Consider the following 21,186-nt stretch of genomic DNA (forward strand, 5'->3'; position numbering starts at 1 on the left):
AGGCCAGGTCTCCAGGCACATTGTGGTTGTGACAAGTTTATACTGTATTAGATTTACCCTTCCTTATATACTAATATTGGCATTAAATTCATGCTGTTAGCCAGGGGGGAACTGGCTCCCACAGTGAGCCTGGTTTCGACCAAGGTAATTTTTATCCATTAACCATCTTATGGAGTTTTGTGTTCCTTGCCACAGTCGCCTTCGGCTTGCACACTGGGTTTCTAAATAAAATTATTATTTAATTACTTATTTTATGCACAATTCAAAATCATATTTAATCAAACTACACAATGATAACTATAAGGATAAATATCCTGATATTACCAGAGACTGCTAGATTTTGCCATGATCCAGCCAGATTACATTTACATTTGGCAGACGCTTATCCAAAGCGACTTACAGAGCCTTTATTACAGGGACAATCCCCCCAGAGCAACCTGGAGTTAAGTGCCTTGCTCAAGGACACAATGGTGGTGGCTGTGGGATTTGAACCAGTGTACCAGATTACCAGTTATGTGCTTAGACCACTACACCACCACCACTCTACACCAGCCAGATCTCCCACTCCCACCACTTATGTGTCACTGAGCAATGACTCCTAATTGCACCTTGTGCCATCTAGATAACTTGGGGCACTTCTATGATCACTGTCTGCATTACATCTGTCTGCTATGATGGACTTCACAGAGGATGAACTTCTATCAGCTCCAACCATAAGACATGGTTCACAGAACACTACCTGAACCTCAGAGTTAGTATGGCCTTCACCAAAATGAACTGCCACAACCTTCCAACCAGACTATAATGCACCTCACAGACCAAGCATCATCTTAGTCATAGAATGGACTACACTTGCTTAAAATAAATATATAGACAATAAATCAGTGTCAACAAAAGCCTTCATCAGCCACATCATAACGTGCTCATCTGGAGTCAATTTGAGACTTTAAAGACACTAAATAATGAATCTTAACTTATAGAAAATCCTTTAATTATAAACATGGCCCACCAAACTTCTACTTAGTTTACTCAAATAAAACATGACTTGTACACATTGATTACTAAATATTGGCATTATATTCATGCTGTTTAGCCAGAGGGGAACTGGTTTCGAAAGCTGAGCCTGGATTCTCTCAAGGTTTTTTTTCCCTCAACGAACTAACATCTTATGGACTTTTGGGTTCCTTGCCACAGTCGCCTTTGTGTAATTCTCACAGCAGATACTTATGTTGACTTTACATTAATAATGTCAAACCTGTGATGATTATCTTGAAAGGTATTATGAATGATTAAAAGTATTTTCAGTGGGTGATGGTCACTGCTAATAGAGCTGTTCAAAAAGCCCCTTTATTTCACACTAATTGATCCCAGCTTTCACCTAATTCATTATGGTGATGTCTTAAACTCTCATGTGACCTGTGAAATATATAAAGCACATTACATTAAGTAGAAAGAAAGAAAAAAATATTTATTATCATGATTTTTCTGTGTCAAAAGGGTATATAGTACAGGCTAACTTGAATTTTACTGCCTAGTTGTATATAAATATTGAGATTTTATTGACCTCAGCAAACTAAGAAAACCATCTGGGTCACTATTAAATAGAGCCATTTAAAATCTAAAATAGGTTTTCTCTGTCTTCCAACAAACCCTTATTTTCCATTTCTTCATTCAGAGTAAAGTTAGGTATTTCCTGGCTGTACTGAAAGGCTTCATTATTGTGATTATTGTGATGAGTCTGAAATTGCAGATGGCATGGCAGACTTTGCACCTAAAACATAATGAGAAAATGCAGAAGTAGGGGGGTCTCAGGGTAGCATTAAGAGAGGCTTACAGATACATTGCTAAAGATTTATCCATATACATTTTCTAGCCAGTCTGACAGTCTACCATGTCAAATGCATATTCTTTATCTAGGGATGGAATAATGTTGGAATCTTTTTCCCTTGGAATCCATTTCCCTGTTCAGTTATCCGTTTTAAGCAGATAAATGCTATGAGGAACACATAAACACATTTTCCCCAGAACACTGAGGAAAAAACAACAAATACATCTCCAATTCACACTTGCTGCAAAGCAACAAACACAATTCACGTCTTTATGAAGCCACTCGGAGCAATTCTCCGGTTACAGTTTAAAAGCTGGAAATGTTTCCATCAACCTGCAAATGAGATGTTCCACAATCCTGTCCAGTTGGTGGTGGTAATGCGCCTAAAGCCATTTGCAAACCTCTAAACCTCAGAAGACGAAGAATTAACAAGGGAAAAGGAAAACAGCAGTAGCCTACATGAATAAGTTAAGATGGAGATTGAAGACATGAGTGATCCTGAACCATGTAGAATGACAAATGAAGATACTGAGGAACTAAGAAGTGGGTATCCATTCCTGATTCTATATTATTGACTGCTGAGGAACTATTTAAGTAATAAACAGGGTTCGTACGGTCGTGAAAATCCTGGAAAAGTCATGGAATGTAGAAATTGTGTTTTCCAGACACTGAAATTGTAACAAATACTTTCAGCAGTAATAATTCTTCAAGTTTGGGGCGATCGCGGAGCAACGTGAATAAACGCTACTCGGTAGTATGAAAAATACATTGCTGCGTAAACTCAGTAGTTTGTGAATATGCGTATTGCCATGCGGTGTTCGCATTTGGCACATGTCTCATTAACGCTAGAAAAGTTCGCTCACTATTGCTCAAGTTTGGATGGTGTATAAGGAATTAGTATTACTATATTATCCTTATATTCAGACCAATACAGTAATGAAAACAAGTTTACTTAACATGACATTTTTTGATTCAGGATTATTTAAGTGGGTAATTATGTTTTGCTTATGGCAGAAACCAGAAGTTGGCAGAGATTCCATTTTCACAGTCCTGTGTTCATCAAAAGAGGCCATAAGTCCAAAATGGCAACATAGCTACTCCTAATAAGAGCATCTGGACAGAGCTTAGTAAGCAGCTAGAAAACAAGATCAGATTCTTAATAATTGAACACCAATAATAATTGATAATAGTTGAGCACAAAATCAACATTTTATGATGATTTCTGAAGGATCATGTGACATTGAAGACTGGTGTTTTTTTTATTATTATGCCAGTCAAAGTGACAATTGTCATTCCAACACATAGTACAAAATAGAGCATATATAGACAACAAAAAGGAAAGACAAAACAAAAAGAAAACATAAACGAAATGAAAAACAAACCATTGAAGACTGGAGTAATGATGCTGAAAATTCAGCTTTGACATCACAGAAATAAAATTACATTTTAAATTATATTAAAACAGATGTTTCACAATATTACTGTTTTTACTATATATTTTTTCAAATAAATACAGCCTTGGTGAGATTACGAGACTTCTTTCCAAAACATTAAAAAATCCTAATGCTTCCAAACATTTGACCTGTACTGCACACAGACACGCATGCGTGCACACACCCGATGTATGCATAAACACAGAGCTACAGCAAACAGATTATGGTGCCTATATTTATGACAATGTTAATATTACTATTGTTATTCACATAACTACATACAGTAACAAGTTAAAACACTTACCTTGGAGTTTGTGTTACATTCCACACATCCTGTGATCCGCTGTGTCCGTTACAAGTTGAAAATGAACAGTGGATAGGTAACAGTTAAGTGAATGCGTCTATTTATGTGATTTGGGTTTGCCATTTGGATCTTACCTTCTTACTTCAACTGTATTGTTAAAAGACATTCGCAAAAATGCAACTTTTACTGGCACAACCGAAGCACAAACGATAGAGCCCATTTTGGGTGAATTTAGAGCTGGGGGGGGGTGGCTGGTGACGTCACCACCTTTAATTCAATGTCTAATATTTAAAAATCCGAAGCAGCACAAACGAAACTTTTACCGGCACAAACAAAGCACAAACAAACAAGACTATTTGGGGTGAATTTGGAGCATGTGGGGGGCTGAGTGACCTCAGAATGACCTATAAATATTCTTTTAATATCTAAAAAACCAAAGCAGCACAAACGAAAATGTTTGCAGCACAAACGATTGAGACTATTTTGCCGAAGTTTTGCGTTGGGTGGGGGGGCCAACTTCACGCAGGTCCTGTAGGAGGGGGTCTTAGTTTGGTTGCAATGGAACTGTAGTGTGATCGCGTGAATGTGAAAGGAACTCAGACTCGGGTTCACTTTAGACATGAGTGTGAGTAAGTGTGCAGTGTAAACAAAGATGCAAATTAATTCCTTGCAATCAGCTGTCTCCTCAAAAAATGCCTTTCCGAGCAGCAGCAAGCCACCTTACCCTGGACATCTGATGAGTCACACCATGGAATGGGGGTGGCGTAGTGGTCTAAAGTACATAACTGTTAATCAGAAGGTCGCTGGTTTGATCCCCACGGCCACCACCATTGTGTCCTTGAGCAAGTAACTTAACTCTGTTCTGGGGGTATTTTCCCTGTAATAAGTGCACTAAGTCGCTTTGGATTAGAGATGCACCAATTGCAATTTTCTTGGCCGATTCCGATTTTTTGCAAGTGTGACCTGCCGATACCGATTTATTTTCCGATTTTCTTTCTAAGAACTATTATTGACCGCATATACAAACAAAATCTACCTTTCTTCAACGCAACATTTTATTTTCATAATAAAATAAATTATTAAACATTACAATTTCCCCCAAACTGCACTAAGTTACAGGATCTTCTCTCACTTAAACAACACTCAAAATAAAGTGCTTTGTGACTGGAAAGAGGTAGAAATAACAATTAACTACAAATGAGTTGCTTTATATAACAGATGTCATTTTCCACTATTTTTATAAATGGACCTTTTTCTCTTTATTACTCGTCTAACAAAACAATTCCAAAGATCTGAAAAACTGAAGTGTCCAATATGCTCAACTTATGTTAGATGTACAAATATCAGTTGTAAAACTGAGCACTGCTTCGGGAACGACTTGTAACCATACCTGTTTTTCCCGGGAGTCTCCCGTTTTGTTTTTTCTCCCAAAAAAACTCCCGTAATTTGTATGGCCCAAACCACGTTATATGAATAATCACATCAATATATTATTCCAAGGTGGTCCAGTTGCCAGATCTTGAATGAAATGCATCCTACTCACACAATCGACACATCATACAAATTACAAATCATTTGTGACCCCAAACTGGCAACCAAAACCCATTTGCGCTGTTGATATCTGCGCAGGCAGTAGATGCGGGATGTTAAATCAAGCATCACTGGTAGATGGGAGGAGAAGACTCAGCTGGTGCTCCGGTGAAAAAAACAAAATATACATGTACATTTAACAACAGCTGGATGGAAAAATGTAATTTCATATCCTGAAGCCATATTGACAATGCCCACGCCTTTTGCAATGTGTGTCGCACTAATTTTAATATTGGACACGGTGGGAAAAATTACGTTACTCAGCACATTAAATCACAACGGCACAATTTGTAAAGTATTTGGCCTGCCTCTGCCATCCAGCACCCCCCTTCCCCTCTCCCGGATTTGTGTACCCAAATGTTGACAGATAACAGGCTGTGTGTGTTACATGACACGAGATTAAACAACTCGGGCAACGCCACGTCGGAAAGTACCTCCTACTCTGTATCGAGGAAATGTATCCGATTTCTGAACCCTCTGTCCTCAACTATGGAGAACGGCTGGTCATCCAGGGCCATGAATTCCATAATTGTCCTCGTAATTGCTTTGGTCTTTTCGATTCTCATTCCAAGGGATGATAGGAGAGGCTGCTGACTTGTGACTGGCTCTGAGCTCTGGCTAGCTTTAGCCACTTTCCCTTTTTAGCTTCTTTTTTAAAATGGGCATTTTCATCTGGGTGATGGTGTTTTAAATGTCTAATTAGGTTTGTTGTTCCGAAAGTTATTGTGGTGGTTCCCCCACGGTTTTCTTTGGCCTTACAATTATTACACATTTCGAACTTTATGTATTCTTCATTCACAGTGAAGATCTTCCACGCCAATGACATTTATATGCGGCTGTGACGTTATTGCCTGCGCCGCTGGCAACAAAACGGACCGGCTTGGAATCGGAAAGACGCGAGGCTGACCGGCCGGTCACCGGTCGAGCAAGCGGAAAATCGGCTAATTCTGGTCCCTTGCCCGTCGATCGGTGCATCTCTACTTTGGATAAAAGCTTCTGCCAAATGCGTAAATGTAAATGAAGTTCACTCTGCTGTGCATAATCGCAAAAAAAAAAAAAAGGATGTTTTCTCCATGCGTGTTTGTGATGACGTAAGATGAATGCAAATGGACCGGGGTTCGATAGAAACAAATGTGAAACCAGACCAACTCTGCAGGGGGCACAGAGAACAATCGCATTCGGAATCGCAAACAAGCCCAGTGTGAAAGCCCTTTTAATGCACAATCATTAGAAGTAAGGTTGCATGATTATAGCAAAAATCATAATTGTCGATTATTGCCCTTGATATTGTAATCGCGATTATTAATGTTGATTAAAATATTAAATTACTGTGACGTCACAAATTAAGCCAACTTGCGGTTCTTCAGAGTAGCAGATTTCAGTGGTGGATATGAGCTGTTCTCCAGTTCCCCTTCTGTCACTCACTTGACATTGTGTCGAATGTAGTGACACAAGGGGTCTTTCTTGAGAGCCTTGCGTACCTCTGAACTTGAGAAAAGACAGAATTTGCATGTCCCGCCCCAGGACATACGAGTATAAAGGGAAACGATGACGAAGCTCTGCTGTTGGATCTACGGCACATCACAAGCAGCTTTCTCTTTCTCTGCACGCTGTGCGGTCCACGCGCCTAGACAGTGCTTCCCTCTAAAAAAGAGGGTTCCTCCTAAAAGAGTTTTGTTTACTCTAAAAGAGTTTACGCAAAGAGCAATACGCAAGCAGGTGTTGAATGTCCATTTCAGGACGCATCTTTTTAAAGATGCCCTTCCGCCTCTGTGTGGTTCCTGGATGCGGTCGATATCTCTCCAAGACTGACAGTCATAGACGCTGCCTCGTGTGCCTGGGTAGCGATCACACTGAGGCAGCGTTTGTGGATGCCAGCACCTTACAAACCCCCTTCGAGCCACTAGAGTCAGTTGAGCTATGTGCCCTCCTCTGAAGATGGCCCTGCCTGATTCTGCTCGCTTCCATCAAGAGGGTCAGGGACCTCATGCGGCCTCTGTCAGCAACACTTGCCTGGAGCCTGGTCCGGCAGACACTCACGTCATCTTAAGACCCCTACCGGGCTACGTGCTCAAGGTTCCTACAGCCCACCTTCAGGGCCAGGCAGTGAACCTGCATGTAACTGCCCCAGGAGGAAGCAGACCCATCCTTATCATTGCTGCGTGCTTTGCGCACCTATTTGGACCACACACGGAGCTCTAGATGATTCCGAACAGCTCTTTGTTTGATGTGGCAGAAAGAGGAAAGGGACGCCGTCCCCCAACAGAGGCTTGTCCATGAGGTCATCAACGCCCTCGCCCTATTAGACCCAGGCTGTGCCCGCCCCCTTGCAGGTTCGAGCACGCTCTATGATGAGCAAGGCATTCTCGTGGGCACTGGCCAATGGCGCCTCTTGCAGACGTTAACAGCAGCGGGCTGGGCAACACCCAATACCTTTTTGAGATCAATAACCTCTGAGGGTTGTGTTGGTCCTAGCCTGTGTTTCTTCAGGTCAGAGCACATAGAACTCTGTAATATGGGACAGCTGACCGGGTGTACCGCTTGCGCATAGCGCATTTTCCCTCGTCCGAGGCAAGGTGAGTACCCCCAGGTGAGTCCACAAAAGCTTGCGCTCCCTGGATGTCTTTCCTCCATAGCCCTCTGGCTCGTGAATTTGGTGGAGGAATTCCTGACCAGGAATGATTAGTAATGCTTCCTGATGAGTACTAATTACTTTGTACTGGAATAGGTGATCCACAGGTATCGTCATCACGATTATCCCCTGTGTTGCCTGTCGGCAGACCCGCGTCTCCCTTGGGCAGCTCCCTCTGCTCCCGGTCGCTGTGTTTGTAGAGCTCCTCCTACACCAGGTAGGACCAACAACCGCACCACTTCCATGTGGGGCTCGTAAGCCCATGTGACGTATGACCTCCCCAGCCTGGGCAGGACGTGGTCTCCACAGGGTTTTTCCCCCTGTAAGAATAGGATCAGAAAGAACACCTTCCCTGATGTGTGTTAGAACGTTAGATGGCCCCAGCCGCTTCTAACAGCCCTATGGTAAACATAGAGAGAGAAAAGGCAGCAGCTGCCGTGGCCTACTCCCATACTTGGCACGTGGCTTGATTCCCCCTCAAGAGAAGAGGGCTTTCGGGAACTCAAAGTGTATGACGTTTTTATGGGGCGTTGGGTAAGGTTACGTGCAGCTTGGCGCGGGCTGCTCTTTGGCACGCAACAGCTTGCTTGCACCCGCATCAGCAGTTCACATAACACTGTTCAGAGTCATGCCGATATTGGATAGGGACCCCTAGTGTCACTTCACTGACACAACGTCGAGTTAGTGACAGAAGGGGAACCTCTAGGTTACTGTTGTAACCCCCGTTCCCTGATGTAGAGAACGAGATGTTGAATCCCTCTTGCCACACACCGTACCAACCACTGTAAAGGCTGTACCTTATTCTCTGCTTCTCAGTACAAAACCTGACTAAACAGATGCACTATTCCCTCCTTTTATACCCATATTTCCAGGGGAGGGAATTCTCATTGGCCTTTTCTCAAAGCTCAGAGGCAACTGAGGCTCTCAAGGGAGACCCCTGTTGTCACTTCACAGACACAATGTCTCGTTCCCTCCATCAGGGAACGGGGGTTACGACAGTAACCTAGACATTTTCAGAACATTTTAGATTTGAAAGTGATAGTTTCACTTTTATTTCTTGTTCAAAATCTGTCACTCTTTTTGACAAATTACTATGTTCATTTTAGACCCGATGGAAGTGGAAGAAGAAAGTCAAAAATGTTATGAAGTGGATGTGAAAACTCAGTATCAGAAACCAGATGAATTCATAACTGAAGAAAAAAATTTCAGTTGCTCAAAGATTGAGAAGAATTTGTTACAAAGAAGATCACAAAAAACAAGAGCCAAGAAATCTTTAACCTGCACTCGGTGTGGAAAGAGTTTCACAAGAAAAGATACTCTGAACAATCACATGAGAATTCACTCTGCAGAGAAGCCTTTCACATGCCTCCAATGTGGAAAGAGTTTTACATGTAAAGGGAGCCTTAACATTCACATGAGAATTCACTCTGGAGAGAAGCCTTTCACATGTCTCCAATGTGGAATGAGTTTTGCATATAAACCAAGCTTTAACAGTCACATGAGAATTCACACCGGAGAGACCTTGACATGCCTTCAATGTGGAAAGAGTTTTACACAAAAAGGACACCTTAATTGTCACATGAGGATTCACACTGGAGAAAGCCCTTTCACATGTCTTCAGTGTGGTAAGAGTTTTACACGTAATGAGCACCTTCAGAGGCACACGCAAATTCACACTGGAGAGAAGCCATTCACATGTCATCTGTGTGAGAATAGTTTCGCTCGTGAAGAACATCTTAAGAATCACATGAAGATTCACACTGGAGAGAAGCCTTTCATGTGTTTTCAGTGTGGAAAGAGTTTTACACGGGCAGCCAATCTCCAAATTCACCAGCGTACTCATTCACAACACCAAAGAATGCATACTGGAGAAAAACCTTACAAGTGTTCATATTGTGAAAAGAGTTTCAGTCACTCAGGAATCCTGAAAAAACATGCAAGAGTGCACACTGGAGAAAAACCTTACAAGTGTTCACATTGTGAAAAGAGTTTCAGTCAGTCAGGAAACCTGAAAACACATGAACAAGTGCATACTGGAGAAAAACCTTACAAGTGTTCACATTGTGAAAAGAGTTTCATTTGGTCCTCACTCCTAAAATCACATGAAAAAGTGCACACTGGAGAAAAACCTTACAAGTGTTCACATTGTGGAAAGAGTTTCACTCATTCAAGTATCTTGAAAGAGCACCAAAGAATCCACACTGGAGAAAAACCTTACAAGTGTTCACATTGTGGAAAGAGTTTCACTCAGTTAGGACACATGAAATCACACAAAAGGGGGCACACTGGAGAAAAACCTTACAAGTGTTCACATTGTGGAAAGGGTTTCAGTCGCTCAGGAATCCTGAAAAGACACGAAAAAGTGCACACTGCATAAGCCATACACTGCTCTGTGAGATGAGCGTTAGCTCAAGTTCTCTAAAGAAACAAATGATTCATCACAGTAAGAAATTGTAAGAAATGATTTTTCTTGTGGTTCATTTAAACAAATAGTGAGAAATTCTGATAAACCCCAAAAGTACATTTCAGCTAAGAGGGTAATGTGTTAAAATTCACTTCAAGATCAGCTGAATCTCTGTCTCTTCCACTTCATGTCATGAAGATGAACTGTTCAAGAACTGTGCTTTCAAGAATATCATGATTATTTTTAACCGGTTTTTACAGTTAAATGCTTCTGTCTGTTTTTTTTTTTTTTTTTGGATAATTGTGACTTTTATTTGAGTGCATTAATCTGTCCCTCCTAAATTAGATTAAAAGCTGCATGTAAAATGCATCGTCTCATGCTAACAAGTTCTGTCATCTTTTGGTGACAGAACATCTGCGGTGGTTCTTCAGTTTAGTTAAGTGTGAATGCAATGCCATAGGGTTGGTCCTTTGTCTCCGTGATAACCACAAAACCCAAATGGCTTGATTATGTTCAGGGCCGTAGCTAGTGGGGTTAAAGTTGGTAATGATTCTTGGGGCCCACAGTTCCAGGGGGGGCCCACAACAAATGATATTTGTCCTTTTTATTTAATAATATATTTTTTTTCCCTTTTCTTCCAATTTGGAATGCCCAATTCCCCTCGTGGTGGTGCGTTTACTCACCTCAATCGGGGTGGCGGAGGACAAATCTCAGTTGCCTCTGCTTCTGAGACGTCAATTCGCACATCTTATCACGTGGCTCGTTGTGCACAACACCGCAGAGACTCACGACACGTGAAGGCTCATGTTACTCTCCGTGATCCACACGCAACTTACCATGCGCCCCATTGTGAGCGAGAACCACTAATCATGACCACGAGGAGGTTACCACATGTGACTACCCTCCCTAGCAACTGGGCCAGTTTGGTTGCTTAGGAGACTTGGCTGGAGTCACTCAGCATGCCCTGGATTGGAACTCGTAACTCCAGGGTTGGTAGTCAGTGTCAATAATAAATGTTTTTGTTAATAGGGATCAGGGCAATATACAGACAGGGGGCCCAGAATACCATGCTATAGCCCTGGTTATGTTAATTAGTTTAAAAGGTCTAGAGGCACTCCCATTCAGAAGTAGTGTCCTGTAAATTAAATCAAAAAGTGTTCCAAAAAAAAAACTGCATGCTTTCTACTGGATATGAGTTTCATGAGTGTGTGCCCAAATTCGTCTAAGAGCTCAATGTTTCAAGATAAATGGATTAGTTTGTTTAATCACATCGTCCATTGCTGTTCAAAAATAAAGGAATACATATCTCCACTTTTGTAAGTCCTCTCGTTTGTTTTTACCATGTTGTATGCCAGCCTAGCTATGCTATGCTATTTAAATGTGTGTATTCTGGACTGGATAGGGAATCATTTCACTTAAAGAACATTACATAAAGTTGTCCCCTGCCAAGTCATTAACTCATCTGTGTTTACTGAAATATCTCATTAATTTTAATACCAGTGGTCTGGTATTAAAGGAATCAAATTTACTCAAGTACCCTTAAGTGCCCATTCACTCAACAAATCAAACATATTAACAGTTTCACTCATGAAAAGTTTTATTCACTTTTTCCAACTTTTGATTCCATTTCTAGCTAGAAATAGTATAATAGTAATTAAATACAGTACTGTGCAAAAGTCTTAGGCACATAAGATGTTTCACAAAAGCATTTGTCTTCAGATGGTTATTTATATCTTCAGCTTTAGTTTTTCAATAGGAAATATAAATGTTAGACTCCCAAACATTCTAAAGATTAGAATAGATGAACAGGAAGCCCTGTAACAGATTTCATGGCCCCCACAAAGCCCCCAACTGAACATTGTGTCAGTCTGAGATTACATAAAGAGACAGAAGCAATTGAGACAGCCTAAATAGATAGAAGAACTGTGGTGAATTCTCCAAGAAGCTTGGAACATCCTATCTGCCAACAATCAAGAAAAACTATATCCAGGTGTACCTAGTATAGTGTATTTTTCAATATTCTAGTATGTTTTTATATCAAAGTACTTATATGAGTTTCCTGGCCTTTGTGTGACCCAGGAGAGAGCATGTGAGGTTACTAAAATTGTTGTTGCTGCAGAGGCCACAAAGAGCACCCAGCTGTAACAAAATAATGAGACTAAGGACCTTGAAGATAGACTAAAGCCAAGTTTCTACCAGTAAAAAGATATCAAAAGGCTCTGTGAAATAATGGTGGCAAATAGTATCCATTGGTTACAAAAATAACAAAGGGGCACAGAAATGAGGTAATGCCAGATAACAAACTGTATAGAAGAGGAGGTTTTGGACTTAGAGAGTCAGAACGGACAGCTGACCGGTCTCATGTTTATTGGTGTTCAATAAACTACAACTTTGGCATCTGGAACTCAAGACTCCGAGATTTTTCTTACAACTTAGAGAGATTCATCGTGATTTTCCACGACACTAGTAGAATTGGTGCTGTTTTAATACAATCGACAAATGATTCTCGTTCTTCTAGTCGACACTGGAATGAATAGTCGGTTAATATTTCCCCCCCATTAAACTCATCATCGTTTTTATACATTTACATTTGGCTTTATATTTTTAAAGAGGCTGTACTTAAATTACTGTCATATTAATGTTACACTGTGGCAGGGTGGGGCCGGGTCGTGATTCCGCACACCAAGTCAAGTCAAGTGGTTTTTATTGTCGATCAACCATATACAGTTAGTACAGTACACAGTGAAATGAGACAACGTTCCTCCAGGACCATGGTGCTACATAAATCAACATAGGACAAACACAGAACCACATAAGACTACACAGACTAAATTACATACCTATATAAAGTACGGGACAGTACAATTAATTACTAACAATGAACAGGACAATAGGCACAGTGAGAGACTGTGCAGCGCCGACCAGTACACAGTAGTGCAAAAGATGACAGTTTCTAAAAATGCCAAATGTAAATAACATACTATGAGATAGTGTTCTATGCACATAGCAGTTATTGAGGTAGTAGTCAGGTAAAAAGTAACACCCGGACCCCTAATTAGTAGGGGTGTGACGAGTCGCTTACTCCACGTGACGAGACACGACACGAGATTGGGTTCACGAGAACGAGACAAGACGAGATTTTTACACAATTTTTAAGAAATCCTCAATGATGAATGGAAAATAGTCTTTTATTCAACTGAAAATCACAAAATGCAAACAATTTAGGTGCATTTTGAAATCAACTTGTAATGAATGTTATTTTACTTCTATTTTAATTAATTCTATGCAGTAAGGACATGCAAACACTGCAAAATGTTTTGCTATAGACTCTACCGACTGGCTTCTCCCCTGTACGATTTCACATGCGAAATCTAACTCCTTTCCACAAATCGAACATAAAAAATATAACCGTATAAATAAAATAAATATATAACAGAAATAACGCTTTAAATGCAAACAGTAAGTGTATCCATAATCAAAGTACTGCTCTCTCAAAACTACAAGTGCAAACAGAAACAATGTTTTTCTTCAAGCATGAAAAAGAGATAAATTAACTACACAGAACAGCCTAAGATATGGTTAGCTAGTTTTAGTAGAGAGCTGTGGTGATTCTGTATGTGTTTTTACATAGTGCTCGTGTTAGCCGCGGTTTACGGCATTATTTTCTTACAATGTTTACATATTGCGTTCGTCTTGTCTGTCACTCTTTCGCCGTTTCTTATTTCCGCAGGAAAACCAAAATGTTGCCAAACAAATGATTTAAAAGTGGCAGGGGCATCTTCAATACTAAGTTCACCCTCACGCTCAGACATCACAACAACTCTCGAGACAACTTTTCACCTCGACGAGAAATCTTGTGACACGAGATCTCGTCACACCCTTACTAATTAGGCTGATTAAGCCCGAGAGCGATAAAGCTGACCGAAGACGGCAGTGTGACAGAGGGTGTTACGTACAGCTGTCTGACACATTTGTGTGTTGTTTGTCTTTTTGGTTAAGTTTATGATTAAAAATTATTTACATTTTCAAGCCGGTTCTTGCCGCTTGAAGTGTGATACACTGGTATTGAAACCCGGGAAGGAGGAGGGTAGTGCCGTAGTAGAGTCCTTGCCACTAGTAGAGAATCTCACCTGTGAATGCGCATCTCCTTTCCTCCTCGACTGCCTGTCAGATTCGTCAACTTGCCCCACACATGCAGCTGAGAAAATTTCTAATATAAGTGTGTGTGTGTGTGTGTGTGTGTGTGTGTGTGTGTGTGTGTGTGTGTGTGTGTGTGTTAAAGCAGTGTTTCTCAACTGGTGGGTCATAGTTCTATTCGGACTAGGTCACGGTCAGCAGGGAATGAACAATGACATGGTTATCTCATTAACGCTATTTCAGCAGCCGCCCAAGTGATAGCCTTTTTAGGACTGCTGAGGCAGAATGAATGATAGTCTCGTAATCCTGGTCTGCACTTACACTCCCCTAAAGGATTATTAGGAACACCTGTTCAATTTCTCATTAATGCAATTATCTAATCAACCAATCACATGTCAGTTGCTTCAATGCATTTAGGGGTGTGGTCCTGGTCAAGACAATCTCCTGAACTCCAAACTGAATGTCAGAATGGGAAAGAAAGGTGATTTAAGCAATTTTGAGCGTGGCATGGTTGTTGGTGCCAGACGGGCCGGTCTGAGTATTTCACAATCTGCTCAATTACTGGGATTTTCATGCACAACCATTTCTAGGGTTTACAAAGAATGGTGTGAAAAGGGAAAAACATCCAGTATGCGGCAGTCCTGTGGGCGAAAATGCCTTGTTGATGCTAGAAGTCAGAGGAGAATGGGCCGACTGATTCAAGCTGATAGAAGAGCAACTTTGACTGAAATAACCACTTGTTACAATCGAGGTATGCAGCAAAGCATTTGTGAAGCCACAACACGTACAACCTTGAGGCGGATGGGCTACAACAGCAGAAGACCCCACCGGGTATCACTCATCTCCACTACAAATAGGAAAAAGAGTCTACAATTTGCAAGAGCTCACCAAAATTGGACAGTTGAAGACTGGAAAAATGTTGCCTGGTCTGATGAGTCTCGATTTCTGTTGAGACATTCAGATGGTAGAGTCAGAATTTGGCGTAAACAGAATGAGAACATGGATCCATCATGCCTTGTTACCACTGTGCAGGCTGGTGGTGGTGGTGTAATGGTGTGGGGGATGTTTTCTTGGCACACTTTAGGCCCCTTAGTGCCAATTGGGCATCGTTTAAATGCCACGGCCTACCTGAGCATTGTTTCTGACCATGTCCATCCCTTTATGGCCACCATGTACCCATCCTCTGATGGCTACTTCCAGCAGGATAATGCACCATGTCACAAAGCTCGAATATTTTCGAATTGGTTTCTTGAACATGACAATGAGTTCACTGTACTAAAATGGCCCCCACAGTCACCAGATCTCAACCCAATAGATCATCTTTGAGATGTGGTGGAACGGGAGCTTCGTGCCCTGGATGTGCATCCCACAAATCTCCATCAACTGCAAGATGCTATCCTATCAATATGGGCCAATATTTCTAAAGAATGCTTTCAGCACCTTGTTGAATCAATGCCATGTAGAATTAAGGCAGTTCTGAAGGCGAAAGGGGGTCAAACACAGTATTAGTATGGTGTTCCTAATAATCCTTTGAGTGTATATAGAACCTTTTTAACCTTATAGGTATTCAAAGCACTTGACACTGTGACTCATTCACACATTCACACACACATTCGTACACCAACCCTAGCCTGCCATTGGGAGCAATTTGGGGTTCCGTGTCTTGCCCAAGGACACTTCGGCATGTGGAGTCATGTGGGCCAGGAATCAAACCACCAACCCTGCGATTTGTGGACAACCCGCTCTACCACCTGAGCCCCAGTTGCCCCACAGCTAAAGGCTTAAGGCTTCTCATCTGCACTGTCACATGAGTGTAAAGGAACCAGCTCGCACTAATGATCTGCTGTGATCTCAACAACTGGGCTTCCTCGATATTGTGGAGCGCAGACCTCAAAACTGATGTGACCAATATCAGAAGTCAAGTCAAATCTCTCAAACAGTAGACAGCCCTGACATACCAAACAGCACTGAGTAGGACAAGAGCAACACTGTGCTATGCGCACATTTTTTCTTCATTATACATCAACACCTTTACAAATTTGTTCCAAGATTTTACATGAGTAAAAGTAACTGTTCTATTTTGAATATGTTTTATAGTTTCATATGAATTAATCTAAAGGTAGAATATATTATACCTAATTTTATATTAACAGTGGCAGTTGTAGTTAAAGTTTCAAGATGTGTTTCAGCTAGTATTAATTTTTTCATAAATACTATAATTAGTGGTGCTTGCCAAAGGCAAGGCATCACTATTGTTATTCGCCATACTTATTATTAAGTTGGCTTGTGAGAGCCAACTTACTGATATTGTACTTAAACGTATTATTATTAAGTTGGCTTGTGAGAGCCAACTTACTGAAATTCTATTTAAACTTATTATTATTAGTGGTGCTTGCCAAAGGCAAGGCATCACTATTGTTATTAGTTCAAAGCTCATACTGTATTCATACTTATTATTAGTGGTGCTTGCAAAGCATCACTATTGTAATCTCACATACTTATTATTAGTGGTGCTTGCAAGCATCACTATTTATTATACTTTTATTTTATTTTATTTTATATCTCTTAACAAAACTTGGCACCTAACTTCGTCCCGCACCGTTTGACGTAGACCCACGAATGAGGTATCAAATCGAACGGCCTATTGAGGACACGTGTGCTATGACTTTTATAAGCTGATCGAGTACGGTATTTGCCCCAGGGGCAAAAAGCGGCCGAAAAATCCCATAGACTTAACATTGAGACAAACTTTGACGCGTCACAGCTCCAAGCGAGGATTTAGTAGAAACGTGTGATTTGCCACATTTGAAGAGGCTGGCAGGCTCTGTAAGAGCATACCTCAATATGGGGTAAAAGTTGCACCCCTGGGGGCAGGAGCTGCCCAAAAATGCCCCAATTGACTTATAATGGTGTAGGGCGGCCCATGAAATGAAAAGGCATAGGGATTTGTATTGAACATAGCTCTGGATCACAGTGTCATAGAGACGAGGGGTGGGCTCATTTTACTCAGACAACCAATCAGTCTCTCTGGATCATTGTGAAGCTATCAAGCCACGCCCTAGCAACCATTAAGAGCACCTTAGCAACAAGTCCCATAGACTTCTATTGAAAAAGATCAAAGGGATATCTCCGGATAGAAGTGTCATAGAAACACAAGGGTGGTCTCGTTTGACTCGGGACAGCAAACAGCCAATCATGCATCACTTCAACACTTCCTAGCCCCTCCCTAGCAACCATTGTCGAGCACCTTAACAACCAAAATCCATAGAGGGATATCTTCCATTCTGAATGTCACAGAGGCATGGGAGTTGGTTTATATCATTCATACTGACAAGCAGCCTTTGGAGATTCATGATTGGCAGCTGCCAAGCCACTCCCTAGCAACTACACAGAGTACCCTAGCAACCGTTTAGCAGTAACTATATCTCTGCACCAGAAAATCAGAGAGACTTCTGGGTTGATTTATTTCAATCAGGATGGCAAGGAGACTTGATAAGTATCACTATGTTAACTGCCTAGCAACCAGATGGGGTTACCCTAGCAACCGAGTAACAAATCACATATCTCTGCATCAGAAAAGCGTAGAGACTTCGGGTTGACTTATTTCAATCAGGATGGCAAGGACACTTCATTAGTATCACTATGGTAACTGCCTAGCAACCAGATGGGCTTACACTAGCAACCGAGTAACAAATCACATATCTCTGCATCACAAAAACATAGAGACTTCGGGTTGACTTACTTCAATCAGGATGGCAAGGAGACTTCATTAGTATCACTATGGTAACTGCCTAGCAACCAGATGGGCTTACCCTAGCAACCGAGTAACAAATCACATATCTCTGCATCAGAAAAGCGTAGAGACTTCGGGTTGACTTATTTCAATAAGGATGGCAAGGACACTTGATTAGTATCACTATGGTATCTGCCTAGCAACCAGATGGGGTTACCCTAGCAACCGAGTAACAAATCACATATCTCTGCATCACAAAAACATAGAGACTTCGGGTTGATTTATTTTAATCAGGATGGCCAGGAGACTTGATTAGTATCACTATGGTAACTGCCTAGCAACCAGATGGAGTTACCCTAGCAACCGAGCAACAAATCACATATCTCTGCACCAGAACACACTACAGACTTCCGGGTTGACTTATTTCACTCAGGATGGAAAGGAGCCATGTATTGTATTACCTATGGTAACTGCATAGCAACCACATGGGCTTACCCTAGCAACCGAGTAACAAATCACATATTTCTGCACCAGAACATCGTACAGATTTCTGGGTTGGTTTATTTATGACCATAATTTTTGTTACTTTCAAGTTACAACATGCTGTTTGATCGAGTTTTGCCACGGCAAGCACCACTCACATTTTCTTCAGGAAATGTACCCATCTAGATTTTATTTTTATTTTTATTTTTATATCTCTTAACCAAACTTCGGCACCTAACTCGTCCCGCACCGTTTGGCGTAGACCCACGAATGAGGTGTCAAATCGAACAGCCTATTGAGGACACGTGTGCTATGACTTTTATAAGCGTATCGGGTACGGTATTTGCCCCAGGGGCAAAAAAGCGGCCGAAAAATCCCATAGACTTAACATTGAGACAAACTTTGACGCGTCACAGCTCCAAGCGAGGATTTCAGTAGAAGCGTGTGATTTGCCACATTTGAAGAGGCTGGCAGGCTCTGTAAGAGCATACCTCAATATGGGGTAAAAGTTGCACCCCTGGGGGCAGGAGCTGCCCAAAAATGCCCCAATTGACTTATAATGGTGTAGGACGGCCCATGAAATGAAAAGGCATAGGGATTTGTATTGAACATAGCTCTGGATCACAGTGTCATAGAGACGAGGGGGTGGGCTCATTTTACTCAGACGACCAATCAGTCTCTCAGGATCATTGTGAAGCTATCAAGCCACGCCCTAGCAACCATTAAGAGCACCTTAGCAACAAGTCCCATAGACTTCTATTGAAACATATCAAAGGGATATCTCCGGATAGAAGTGTCATAGAAACACAAGGGTGGTCTCGTTTTACTCGGGACAGCAAACAGCCAATCATGCATCAAATCAACACTTCCTAGCCCCTCCCTAGCAACCATTGTCGAGCACCTTAACAACCAAAATCCATAGAGGATATCTTCCATTCTGAATGTCACAGAGGCATGGGAGTTGGTTTATATCATTCATACTGACAAGCAGCCTTTGGAGATTCATGATTGGCAGCTGCCAAGCCACTCCCTAGCAACTAAACAGAGTACCCTAGCAACCGTTTAGCAGTAACTATATCTCTGCACCAGAAAATCAGAGAGACTTCTGGGTTGATTTATTTCAATCAGGATGGCAAGGAGACTTGATTAGTATCACTATGGTAACTGCCTAGCAACCAGATGGGGTTACCCTAGCAACCGAGTAACAAATCACATATCTCTGCATCAGAAAAGCGTAGAGACTTCCGGGTTGACTTATTTCAATCAGGATGGAAAGGAGACTTCATTAGTATCACTATGGTAACTGCCTAGCAACCAGATGGGCTTACCCTAGCAACAGAGTAACAAATCACATATCTCTGCATCACAAAAACATACAGACTTCGGTTTGACTTATTTCAATCAGGATGGCAAGGACACTTGATTAGTATCACTATGGTAACTGCCTAGCAACCACATGGGGTTACCCTAGCAACCTACTAACAAATCACATATTTCTGCACCAGAACATTATACAGACTTCTGGGTTGATTTATTTATGACCACAATTTCTGTTCTTTTCAAGCAGGCTATTTGCCGAGTTTTGCCACGGCAAGCACCACTCACATTTTCTTCAGGAAATGTACCTATCTAGTTTTTATTTTTATATCTCCTTAACAAAACTTCGGCACCTAACTCGTCCCGCACCGTTTGGCGTAGACCCACGAATGAGGTGTCAAATCGAGCGGCCTATTGATGACACGTGTGCTATGACATTTATAAGCGATCGAGTGCGGTATTTGCCCCAGGGGCAAAAAAGCGGCCGAAAAATCCCATAGACTTAACATTGCAGACAAACTTTGACGCGTCACAGCTCCGAGCGAGGATTTCACAGAAACGTGTGATTTGCCACATTTGAAGAGGCTGGCAGGCTCTGTAAGAGCATACCTCAATATGGGGTAAAAGTTGCACCCCTAGGGGCAGGAGCTGCCCAAAGTTGCCCCCATTGACTTACAATGGTGTAGGACGGCCCATGAAATGAAAGGGATTTTGTATTGATACATAGCTCTGGATCACAGTGTCATAGAGACAAGGGGCAGGCTCATTTTACTCAGACGACCAATCAGTCAATCAGGATCATTGTGAAGCTATCAAGCCACGCCCTAGCAACAATTTAAAGCACCTTAGCAACAAGTCCCATAGACTTCTAATGAAACACATCAAAGGAATATCTCCGGATAGAAGTGTCATAGAAACACAAGGGTGGTCTCGTTTGACTCGGGGCAGCAAACAGCCAATCATGAATCACCTCAACACTTCCTAGCCCCTCCCTAGCAACCATTGTCGAGCACCTTAGCAACCAAAATCCATAGAGGGATATCTTCCATTCTGAATGTCACAGAGGCATGGGAGTTGGTTTATATCACTCATACTGACAAGCAGCCTTTGGAGATTCATGATTGGCAGCTGCCAAGCCACTCCCTAGCAACTAAACACAGTACCCTAGCAACCGAGTAACAAATCACATATTTCTGCACCAGAAAATCCTACAGACTTCTGGGTTGATTTATTTCAACCAGGATGGCAAGGACACTTCATTAGTATCACTATGGTAACTGCCTAGCAACCAGATGGGGTTACCCTAGCAACCAAGTAACAAATCA

General features: G+C 41.6%; 1 protein-coding gene across 1 annotated transcript; it reads left to right on the forward strand.

Annotated features, from left to right (window-relative positions):
* The first annotated feature begins 2,239 nt into the window (after nucleotides 1-2,239).
* On the forward strand, nucleotides 2,240-11,497 carry LOC127644553 (gastrula zinc finger protein XlCGF57.1-like). Its single transcript, XM_052127765.1, has 2 exons — nucleotides 2,240-2,371; nucleotides 8,894-11,497. Exons 1-2 carry the CDS (start codon nucleotides 2,302-2,304, stop codon nucleotides 10,162-10,164), a joined length of 1,341 nt encoding a protein of 446 aa, XP_051983725.1. The 5' UTR covers nucleotides 2,240-2,301; the 3' UTR covers nucleotides 10,165-11,497.
* Nucleotides 11,498-21,186: the final 9,689 nt, after the last annotated feature.

This window comes from Xyrauchen texanus, chromosome 6 (assembly GCF_025860055.1).
Source record: "Xyrauchen texanus isolate HMW12.3.18 chromosome 6, RBS_HiC_50CHRs, whole genome shotgun sequence".
NCBI classification, from domain to species: domain Eukaryota; kingdom Metazoa; phylum Chordata; class Actinopteri; order Cypriniformes; family Catostomidae; genus Xyrauchen; species Xyrauchen texanus.

Coding starts and splice junctions, on each gene's coding strand:
- LOC127644553 (XM_052127765.1), top strand. CDS start 2,302: ATGGAGATTGAAGACATGAGTGATCCTGAACCATGTAGAATGACAAAT. Junction 2,372..8,893: donor AGATACTGAGGAACTAAGAA/GTGGGTATCCAT, acceptor TGTTCATTTTAG/ACCCGATGGAAGTGGAAGAA.